The sequence below is a fragment of the Ptychodera flava genome, chromosome 9 (assembly GCF_041260155.1).
Source record: "Ptychodera flava strain L36383 chromosome 9, AS_Pfla_20210202, whole genome shotgun sequence".
Classification (NCBI taxonomy): domain Eukaryota; kingdom Metazoa; phylum Hemichordata; class Enteropneusta; family Ptychoderidae; genus Ptychodera; species Ptychodera flava.
The window spans coordinates 10,315,732-10,328,011 of record NC_091936.1 but is presented as its reverse complement, the minus strand read 5'-3'; the positions used below and the strand labels follow the sequence as shown (position 1 = coordinate 10,328,011).

The window sequence follows — 12,280 nt, the reverse complement described above, 5'->3', positions numbered from 1 at the left end:
TCCTTCAAAACTTACGTTCAAATTTCCTTTCCTTACAGTGTTGGTTGAGTGGCAGAGTATCGTTTGTACCGTTATATTTCATCCCATCAGATGTGGTTACAATCAACAGACTACCCAACCACAATGGAGTTTCTGCCAACCAAGACTCGTCATATCATCCATATATATTCTCCACGGTTCATGGACGCCCATTCTTTGATGGTAACAAGCAGCCTGACCTGTGAAACATGTTTCTGTGAATTCTAAATATCAGGACTATTTAAAATTAATTATAGGTCTTATCACACTTCCATTTAGGGGTCATCGATCTTAAAAACTTGATGCATGCAAAATTCAAGGTGCCAATATTTCAAACCCCACATTTCTAAATGGAACCTGTTATTTTGATGTTGAGGTAGTGTGTGCCTTGAAAGTGAAAAATTTAAACTTTTGCTCAAAATTTCCCCCAGGAATATTTCAACCATTCTCTTTCAAAATCAAGAATAAAAATAGGGGGTCACTTTGCAAATTTTGGTACTAGAGAAACAAATTACCAAAGATTTACCGATATTTGAAATTCAAAATGGCCGTCATCCCTGTGTTAACTCTATGGGGGGAAAAAGTAAAATATTCAGATTTTCGAAAAAACTAAGCTGGTGAAAAGTTTTCTTACACCAAGAGTTTTAAAATGACTCCCAACAAGTGGTAGATCAGAAAAGAATTGTAAAAGTTGAGAGCCGAATAACTGTCCCCAAGGCACATTCTACCTTAATATCACTATATATTTCACTTTGATGCAGGGAAATATGCAATATCACCATATTTTTCACTGTGATGCAGGGAAATATGCAATATCACCAGAGATTTCACTGTGATGCTGGAAAAACAATTGAAGGTCACATCCCTCTCCTCTAATCAGCAGATTTTTCACGTGTCAGCCTCTTGATCAACAGCTCTTTCATAATAACACACAGTGCAGAGTTCCTGGAAGTTGAATAACCCATGTCCTTGTTTTCTGCTGTCTTGCCTTCATTTCATCACTCTGATATATAGTATCATTTTTATGCCTAATGAAAACCACGTGTCAAATTATTTGACACATAAATGCTCATCACTGTGAATTATTCTAATATTGTTAAATGTTATTGTGATCGCTTGCTAGACTACTGCCCTTGATTCAGAGTTCAAGAGTTCAATATCCAGTCAAATGGATGATTTGAACACAGTTGACTTGGAAAGATATGTAGTTCTCTTGCATTGAAATATTTCTTGATAGAGATGATGGCCACTATAATCTACATCTAGAGTTTCAAGGTCGAAGATAGTAAGGAGAGAAAACATAAAACGAGGTCACATGAAGACATTTTAATATCGGAAACGACTGAACAACGCAGTGGCATTGAAATTCTTTGTACGGGAAATGATTAGAATACTGCTGTGGAGAATACGAAGCACAAAGACTTCTTTGCATCTACTGATGGACAAATGCAACTGTTTATGCTTGGCAAGCTTTACCTACAAAAAGTGAGGTGTTAGCTTTCTTCAAAAAATAGAGATATTTATTTTAATAGATAATTTTTTGTAATATAGGAGTTGAAATGTTCATAAGGCATGTTGAATGAATTATTGAAACTGGAGTTGACAAATGTCTGAGAGTCTGACATATAAAAGCCTGTATTGAAAGGCTGCAGTAGAATTGATATGATAATTAAACGAACTGTTCATAAATAATGCAAGAAATGATTAGATATTGATACATGTGGGACGGGTCAAACAACTCTCTGTTCAACAGAGCTGCCAGATGTTGTATTGTAACATCTGTTCAGTGTGAAACACTTGTGTAATCTGATGCAATTTGCCCAGTAGAGTAGATGGGAAGGGTGGAACATCACATTTATGATGTCAAATTTGATCATGATGCACTATGAAGGCATCAGAGTTTTCTGCCAATGTATGCCAGGATTCGAAAATTGTGTATTAATATTTTAGCACATGGTTAAGGTCAACATGTTTTGTACTTGGTCATTGTATTGACTTCACAACCTGGTTGAATTTTTTTGGGTATATTTTGTTAAAATATTCAACATTTCGCTACGAAAAAATATCAGCCAGCTATTGCTTGACAGTGAATGACAGCGACAATTCAGTACAGAACTCAGTATACGTTGTCAGCTTTTGCTGAAAGATGGTGCCGAGTTTTGAATCAAAATGCCAGCTGGATGAAAATAGCAGATCTACCATAACCAGAAATACCGCTGTACCTTATCATGGGCAGATGATCTTTGTCTGACATAATAATTGACTGATGGCTCTGGATTTTTCATCATATTGTACACCACAATTGAAAAGGAAGTTAAATTCTGTAATAAGATTATCTTCTGAAATTATAGATTATGGCTGATGTTTGAAAGGATTTACAAACTTGAATAAAAATGTCAGTTTTTCTTTAAACCACAATAAATGCTAACACGACTGTTACCTAGAAAAAATAGAAATATATGGAGCCGACAGAAGGAAGTAGAACAGTTTATTGCAAAAATAAAATTATGACAGGTACAGTTTCTGTTCAGATTGACAGTTCAATGTTCTGGGAAAAAGAACCATTGCGGCAGCAGCTTGTAAAATTTACTGTGGCTGTGAATGTAAATGAACAATTATCAAGGCATACCTCATTCAAATCATTTCTATTTTAGGATGGATATTTTAGAAACCCACATTCACAGTTGACAACCAGCAGGAATAATAATCAGTGGCATTCAACCCACTCATTGGCAACATCTGAATTGACAAGGTGACAATGTAGAGGTGTATATGTACAGTATGTTTGGAATAATTATCTATCGTGTGGGTGTTTTAATCACATGTTACACATCATAAGGGTGTTGTAACCACAGGGGTGGGAGGTTAGGAGGCACAAAATGAAAGTACAGTGAGAGGCTATATTAGAGGGCAGACCAAGGGAATGAAAGATACAACTTCCATTTCAAACAACTGCACCATTGTTTTCTCATCATTGTCACCCATGGCAAGCTCATCGTGAGAATGACCGTCGACACCCAATCATCGCACTATTATTGATTACATTCTGTTCATCAACTGATAAGATGACACCATCTTATAATTAGAGGTCATAGATAGCAAGTATAAAATTATCATACATATTGGTATTACATTAAGCAAGCAGCCACTCAATGCTGTGTGAAAATGCATTTTTTTATTCCTACAAGTTGAAGAAATCCAACAAGTAGTTGGTTTGTATACACCACAGGGGCCAAAATTGCCATCTTTTTACATTACTGTAACTATTTTAAATTCTGATGTAACATTCTTGATGTTTTCTTACTGACTGACACATGACACATGTGTTCAAGGTGAGCTAACAGACCCGGTATGGAAATATCTTCAATGGCATACAAGGGATTTACATGATTAGAGATGTTTGTCACATGTGTTAGTACAGCAAGGTCGGAGCATTCTTCAAAATCCCTGCAACAGAGACTTTTTTCAGTCCACAGAAACAAATCGTCTATCAAATGCAACAAATAAACCCACCTGTATAAGTAATACTGAATTTCATACATAATTATTCTACATTTAATTAAAATATACAAATGGGCATTGTTTTAGTATGCAGTATGCAAATCGATTATAAGCTATTCTGAATGGAGAACACTCACTGACAAATAATGTGCACTATCTACAAAAAATCACTAAATATAATATGAAAAGATAGCAACTTTGTCCCAAAACAGTTCTTTGCTACTTGAATCACCTGCCAAATCAAAAATTCTCCCTCAGGCAGTGAGTATATATATATATATATATATATATATATATATATATATATATATATATATATATATATATATATATATATATATATGTATATATATATGTATATATATATATATATATATGTATAAAATAGAGAGAGAGAGTGTGTAAATTATTTGATACATGAAATCAGAAAAAATGCTCTCAATTCACTTTTACAAGATGACAAATCTTGTTTGTTTAAAAGATCTGTTACACAATTTACTGTGTGAATGAATATTAAAATGGAATTCAAGATTGGTAATAATTAAAAATAGTTACATTTCTATTTGATTTTTGTGTCTAAATTTTTTAAGTGAATGACATAATTGGAGAGAAATGATATGTTGATGTGACAAAAATCAAATTAAAAATTACATGTATTTGTATCTCTTCAAATGTGTTCTGTACATGGTGAATAAATAAATGCTTGGATCAAAAAAAAGACAATAAAAGTCGTCTAACAAATTTCCATTCCCGTTCATCCAAAATTCAACATAGAAACTGTTGCATCAACACGCATACCATGATGCAATCAAGTTGGAATTCAAATTAATATCTGCCCTGTCTGAAGGGAATTATAGTATGCTGTATGCAAATCAACAGTTCTAAGCATGACTGATATATCTGTGAACAAAAATACAATGTAAAACAAGCCATAGAATAATTTGATGATATACCTTTACAGTCTTGATATGCTCCAAGAAACATTCTCTTGTACAAGCTGATGATTTATATTGCAATCATTGTATTAAAAGCTCCATTTGATGTAACTTTAGATAAACATGCATCTTTCATTATTATTATGTTCTGTTTGGGGAACAGTTCCTGTGTGTAATCCTAACATCGCTTCAAAATACCTATTCTGGTCAACGCTATTATGGTGTGCAATGCACTGCTAAGAAAACCACAGGCAGATTTCAGGACATTCCTTAACAGGGTCTGATCAGCATGTGAAACAGATCCTGAGAAATAACCTCTGTTTACTGGGCCTGAAGACTGGGACAGATTTCAGAATTGTATCAATAGAACTGAATCAGGCCTGATAGTACGGGACTGTATCCAGTGCTGTGAACTTATGACTAGAACATGGATACATTAACAAAGCTAAGCATACACTGGCCAGAATCGGGTCTAACATTTTATGGTACTGTGCTGATACAGGCAGAAATTTCAGCCCCTGTCACATCACTGTGATCAAGACACTGTATGTATACAGTAATGCCCCTACAGCACTGGACACAGATCTGTATATCAGCTCCTTTCCAAGCAATGTGACATTGTTGCTGGCACTGACCTGTGCCACAGGGTTGTTTCAGAGCTAAACAAGGTCGGTCACTGGGGCAGATTTCGTTTTCTGTGAATCCTATATAACTGCGGCAACTGAATGTCAGTCTCCACTGGAAGTTATTTGTCTATAATTTTGCTAATTGTACATCGTGCATTATAGCAGGGCTAATATTGTGTATTTTATCATAGTGAAGAAAAACATGTACTTTTTCTTGAACAAAAATGATGGAAATATTACAAAAAAATTCAAGCCATTGTCTCTTAGTGATTAAGGTTACCATAACATTTGTGGCATGTTCACTTTAACATCATGTTTCCAGCTACTGCAAAGAAAATCTACCAACAAAACATTTGTATGTTATTGAAATTTTTTCATCTATTTCACTTTGACAAAATATACAGGCCATTTAAAGAAAATTCTTTGTTTGCTGTCCTTGGATTTTTGAAAAACCTACCAGCCAGCCAGGGAAAAAACAAACACATAAAGAAATCAAGTGTATTAACCCTTGAACCCGGCTTGGACATAAATGTCCGATGACGTCATAGAGTACCAGGGGGTCAGGATGCAAAGGGTTAATATAAGCTCAATTTTTTTTTTGAAAAATAATATTTTATTTGTAAGTGTTATCATTGTGTTTGTTTTCTTAATTTTCTCTGAAAACATACCAGCATGCAGATGGCAAACAAATAATTTTATTTAAAGTGCCTCATCAAAAACACACAAACTGGAAAGTCACCATAACTTTAATCAAATGGCAAATTGGAAAAGATAGTTTCATCAGAAGGTAGTATCTATGTATCCATGACTATAAAGTACTGAACTGGTCTCACTGAGTATCAGAATAAAAGAAAAACAAAAACAAATTTTTTGTGCGTTTTTTAATAATGACTACGGTATGTACATGTGTTCAACAAATTTACAGAAACCTATACAATGTGAGAATTGTGGCTTAAAGATTTATTCAGTGTCTTTGTACAGTGTATACAATATTTTAACATTTGAAACAGCCATCCTGATAATGGGATTTTTTAAAAAATAGAACAGAATTGATTATCATTCATTTGAACCTGAAAAAAATTGTACCTGCAAGTACAATAATTATTCTTTACCCTTGTGACTTCAAACATGAATGTCGTAATTAAAAAAAACACATGCGCATTTGAAGAGAAATGAAATTGCTGTCACCTCAAGAGTCTATAGAAGTGTAGAACCTGTTGAATGTACAACAGGCAGTGGTTCTGCTATGCACACCATAGATACAGATGGACAATCCTTGTTAAGACAAACAAATTCACCATTGAAGTTTATTACAGCTGGCTCCTGCTCCAAATATTTAAAGACTCAATGGAATTTAAGATCACTGGCTTTCATTGGTGCCAGACTGAATTTACAGTGGTGACTCAATAAGGACAACCAAATAATGAAGAAAGTCTGGCCTTTTTTCAAAAATAGAATTACAATTTATCATTTGTGTATGTGTCAGTGTTACACAAGACTGTGTATCTGGCCAAAATTCAGTGAATATTTCAAAGTTAAAAATTTCATCTTTTATGGTTTTATATGAACATCTAATAACCATTTGATGGTCCTTACAGTATAATAAAATATGAAAATGATGGAAGTACCGTATGATGAGCTGTAAAACAGGGATTTTGAAATGGTTCTCTCTTTCTACAATCATTGGATTACAGAAACAGGTTTTTCTTTTCATAAAATCAGCACACAGATCATGTTCTTTGCAATTACCGTAATGTTGAACAAAAAAATTTTAAGACAGTATGGTAGACATGGATACTGGCAATCGATACCCAGAATATTTGATTGTCAAGATTTCAAGGTTGACACAATACAATGATTGCATCTCTCGTTTTAGAATGGTAATTTATAAGGGTAGCAGTATTGTGTCATTCACGCGTGCTACAAGGGTAGTAAAGGTCACTTTCCTAATTGCGCATACAGGCAAATCAACATATAGTGATTGTTCTTTTCAAAGATCTGGACGTGTTTATTGTTCAGTGTTCAATGTCCAATAGTCAAAGAAATTGTAACAGGAGTTCCCCTACAGTAGAATGGATATCATATTCCTGAAATTTTTAATTTTTTTTTAAAGAAAAACCATTTTGGAAGTGTCTTTATATGATGGAGATAGTTCATGTAAAAATCCACATATCCAGCATTGTTAATTGTCCTTTAACCAACGGTTGATATGATTAACACACATAGATGACACAAATACGCAGACAGTAGACTCAACAAATACTACCGTATCAGAAAATAAAAAAATTAAAACCATCGATTGCAACATGCTACAAACATATGCTGTTTGCCATCAGTAAGTGGATATTGATTGGAATTCAATGATGTGGTGTGGATATGTGAAACTTTCAATGTCCATGAATGAATTCAAGTGCCTCCATTATACACTTGTTGAGTGGTTGAGTGATCAGAACTCATTTTCTCAACAGGTGCTCTGATGTAAACAACCAAAGTAGACGGAAACAATTTCTACTGAATTATCATGAATTCATCCTTAGTTAATCAAAATTTAATGTTAGTCATTGGATTTCGCATCTCTTGAATTTTTGTTAGAAATATTCTGTGAATCTCAATTACCATCAACAATAGACCTTGTTGAAAATTGCACTGGTATTTCCATCTACAGTAAATTTGTCAAATGATTATGAAATATTAAATTAAAGCCATGTTTTAAAGGATACATGTAGCTTAAAACTATAAAATAAAGTACTTTCAGGTACCAAATCATGAAACATTCAGGCCATACCACATTTCTCTTCAGCTTGAACAATAAACCTACAACTGTGTATGCTGCGGCAGTTGCTAATGTAAACTACAGACCTTAGAGAAAACAGTAGGGTCTAAACTTTCAATTTACACTTCTCGCTCATGTTTGTTGAGACTGGTATGAAGTGCTTGTGTATTCACAAAGTCCTGTTTTAGAGGGATTCATTCACAGCATAACTACAATAGTCTTGGCGAGCCGGGTCTTTGACCATTGACAGAGAGAATATCACTTTCCTATGATGTAACTAGACTCTCCCAGGGCTATACTTCTTATAACAGTATCCAGGCGATAAACATGATAAGCAGTATACTCTCTCGGAAGTCAATATGTTTTCAGTAACCAGTATAGGCACATAATTGTCAGGTACAGAAAATCACATTTCAAGTTTCTCTGTCTCTGAGTTCTGTAACTCTGGGAGGGTATAATCTTTCAAGTCATGTGTTCAGCCTGAGTCATACAGGTAATGAAAAGCTGAATGCATTTTTAATAAGACCCTCAAACCTTGCCCAAGGATCTTTGGTGGGACCACTAACTTTCAAAAGTAAACACCAAGGGCAAAGCCTGTTCAAATCCCTGATAAATTTAATGGGTTTCACGATCATGAAACCAAAAATAAAGGAATTGGATATCGGGATTTTTTAAAAATATGTCAAAAACATATGTGGTTAGTAAAAAAGCAGAAAGATCTGTGTTCATGTACTTATTGTCACAACGCTAAGTGTTCAAGGATGTTATGTATATCGGACACGGTTAATAATAGCGTTTACGTTTTCTTGTTTTTCGCTGCTTGAGAGGTTCGTTTGTCTGTGATTTCACTTCTCCGTTCATCTGGGACTGTTGTGCCTTCTTTGCTATTGACTGTTTCTTCTGCCAATGTTTCACAGAGCTGACCGTGTAAATGGCAACCAGTGTCGCAAGCATTGGACTCACCCAGTAGATAGTGGCATGTTCTGCAAAGGAATGGCCAGCACAGTTGTAGGTCAAGACTGTGGCCAAGGCTGGGTTGAACATCATACCGGTGTACTCCGCTCCTATAGGATATAAATAACAAATATAAGTAACTCATGTGAAATAATATGTAGGGAATAGAAATTCAGTTTTCTTTGAACAAGCATGGTCAATTTTCTGTATAGTATTAACCCTGAAAGAAATAATTATGGGATCAAACAGCAGTCACAGACTAGTTTTATATAATATTGACAGATTTACATTCTCCTTAAATGCTCCTATAGGATTAGCGAAAAATTGAAATTAAGGAAAATAGAAAAGTGAAATAACTTGTTTTGAATTTGTGTCTGAAATCTGCATCTTTTGGTCATTGGCATCCTTCATGAGATAACGGCATTGACAGAGACAACGCAGAAACAAAGCCCCTCTTGGCTTGACAAGAATTCTACAATCATGGCGGTACAAGCAAGATGATGGACAACATTTAATTAAATGAATGTATATTTCGATGAGGTACACGTGTTGTTCTGCTGGTAACATCCGAGTTCGTGTAAGTGGCACCCAGTGTATTATCAAAAAGGAGTTCATAGTCACTGGTATAGCTTATGGTACACTTGCAACAATTATGTACCCCAAGATATTTGGATGACATCCACAAGAAAGTTGGGCCACGTCTCCTTCAGGTTTTATGTGCACACTTATCTTACTAATTATGCTGCTTGATATAAGTGATCTACAAATTATAAATATATGACACCAATACACATTCTCATCAAGGTTAACTGTAACTAGCAGTCACCAAAGCCAAAATCTTACCACGTTGTCAAGGGAAATAGAGTACAAACCAAACTAGTAAAATTCTATGGTGAAATTGATGTGTTGTGAATAAGTAATTAAGAACGTACAGCACAAGTTTAACCCATTTGGAAAAGTCTACTGCGCATTTCAATGCATATGTCAGAATATTATGCCAGATCAGACTCAGTGCCAGCGTGGAAGGTTGTCTTTGCACGCATCTTTAAAGTTTGCCACGTTTCAAATAATTCAGCATGACCTTTGACGTCAATAATTCGCTTTGTTTGTTGGTTTGCAAATCTGTTAGACTTCTATGCTGGTGATATGATGTTGGCCAAGTTAAAAGATGCATGTATCCACATCACATACTTCACACAAGGTAACACTTGACTGAGCTGAATACTCAAGACCTTGAACTGCTTTCCAGAAAAAGAAAGATGTCCTCTTGCTATATGTGATTCCATTCATGATGCAAGGATATATTCTCAAGGGTTGTGTTGGGAATGTACAATGTCACCATTAGTTAAGTCATATATTTAACACCTGTTTAATGGCTGTTGAAATGTCGACTTCAACATCGTATTGATAGCATCAAAATTTACAACCATATGCCAATGTGGCCTGTGTTGGGTTTGTCTCCCGGAATATTGCTCTGCCGGCTGTTTTAATACAAAGCATTGACGGCTGGCACTGGAACTTTTCATACAGTCAAGGCACAAATTCAGAAAGGTGTTGTGAAATTGTCTGTGATGTGATGGGTTTTCAATTTGTTCCAATCATGGAGGCAGAAACGAGATCTCGCTTTCAAGTTCCTACCTCCATGTTCAATTTACAGTGTCTATTATTACCTCAATGGTTATAATAAAGGACTGAGCTGGATTATAGATAACATACAATAAAAAAATAAATCAATTTATATAATCATATAAATGCTTAAAAAATGTATGCGTTATTTGGACAGATAGATTGGAACAAATTTACGATCAGAGGGGAAACATAAGAAAGGACATTTTTTTTAAAAATTACGGTAGACAATATAAAATATATGAGTGATGGCCAGTGATCAATTTTGATGGCAATTCTTGAGCACATGATTTCCTGTAAGTTTAAATGCATATGGGATGAAGGAACACAGTTGTCTGACCTAGAATACCACCATACCAATTACCGTTGATACTACGTTTATTATTTACAAATACAATGTCTCACCTGTTAGCGTAACAGCTACAATTACAGCAGCAAACACGTACATATGCCAGCGTCTTCCGCCCAGCTGTAGTCCAGCGACAAATCGAACTGTGAACGTTGCTAGGAACTCCGCCACAAATCCGTAAACAGCGGTTGTTTTCATGGCAGACGCACAAGGTATATGCAAGTGTTGTACATGGTCATAGTGCCGCGTCAGGGCCCCGAAACTCCAGAAAGCATTGACGTGCTGTATGGCCACTAAACCGCCTACAACTGTACAGACTGTCTTGATACAAGCAGATAGTGCATTTGACGGAGTTATACGTCTCTGTACGAGTTCAGTCAACACTCCGCATGGATTTCCATTGGCATCGAACACAATGAAATAGCCCGCCGAAAGCAAAAACATGATAACAGCATAGACCACAACACCGTACTCCGGGTATATGATTGTGCCATTTTCCATGCTGCACACCGACAGCTGAAACATACAAATAATTTCTGCGACATACGGGTAACTGCTTTTGGGTAACAGCTTCTTGCAAGCAATACGTAAAATATAACACACGAAAAAGATCGTGATCATGTGAGTCAATGATATTGTAAGATCAAGAAGCCATTTTGTGTTCACCGGCACTATGAAGCCCTCTGTCTTCTCCATTGTCTCCACGATCAAATCCATAGTGATTTAAAGTGATCAACTCGCGTGGCGTCTCGAGTACAGCGAACTGAGGTCTACGCTTGTCCGGCTTCTTCTGACGTGGCGCTGCGCGTACTCTTCGCCCGCTGCAGTTTGATATTTAGATATTTATCAATGATCGGTGTCACATGACGAAGTGTAAGCTTACTTCTTTCTTAACCAGTCGTGGGACCTGTCGTGACCTCGCATGACGTGGAACTACTGTATGCTGTGTCCGCATGCCAGTCCACCTTGCAGTGACACTGTGCGTTACTGCGTTGCTCGCTGATTCTGCGTCTGCAGACAAGTCACGCTAGTTGCTCATGTGGACCGACGCGAGATCGAGGTTACGTCACCAATGACCTTCGAAGTTCGCGTATGGGAAGCAGGGCCCGGGCTCTCTGCTCCGGTGCGGGCACCGGGCAATCAGTCGGTCACCCCATATATGGATAACATGGATGTAAAAAAGACCGCCGTGGCATGTGGATAATTGCAGGGGAGGTGGATGGGCATTTCAATATCCCAAATAGCTCAGAAGGACAACTAAACCCACACAAACTCTAACATTTTCCGTAAAATTTTCGTAAAATCTACACTTATCATGAATGTCAAAACTGCACATTTTCTACAAAAATGAGTCAAAAGAGCTTGTTTGGACTTGAAAGTTGTGTCAAAATAAAGAATGGGTTGACAGATGACTTTTCATCGGCATTTATTTGGTCAAGAGTCTACTTGAAGCGAAGCCGGGTACCGCACTGAAGGCGGCGCTCCGGCCTGTCACAAA

General features: G+C 36.3%; 2 protein-coding genes across 4 annotated transcripts in view; one reads left to right on the top strand and one right to left on the bottom strand.

Annotated features, from left to right (window-relative positions):
- Nucleotides 1–2,430, top strand: part of LOC139139961 (aladin-like) — a 236,579-nt gene extending 234,149 nt beyond the window's left edge. For all 3 annotated transcript variants that reach the window (XM_070708932.1, XM_070708933.1, XM_070708931.1), the window contains exon 12: nt 39–2,430. In XM_070708932.1, coding sequence (XP_070565033.1) covers nt 39–224 — 186 coding nt within the window. In that variant the 3' untranslated portion in view covers nt 225–2,430. The remainder of the gene's footprint in view (nt 1–38) is intronic.
- Nucleotides 2,431–6,116: 3,686 nt separating this feature from the next.
- On the bottom strand, nt 6,117–11,795 carry LOC139139965 (aquaporin-11-like). Its single transcript, XM_070708938.1, has 2 exons — nt 10,839–11,795; nt 6,117–8,917 (listed from the first exon to the last, which is right to left on the bottom strand). The coding sequence occupies exons 1-2, from the start codon at nt 11,497–11,499 to the stop codon at nt 8,637–8,639; spliced, it is 942 nt and encodes a 313-aa protein (XP_070565039.1). The 5' UTR covers nt 11,500–11,795; the 3' UTR covers nt 6,117–8,636.
- Between the last annotated feature and the right edge of the window lie 485 nt (nt 11,796–12,280).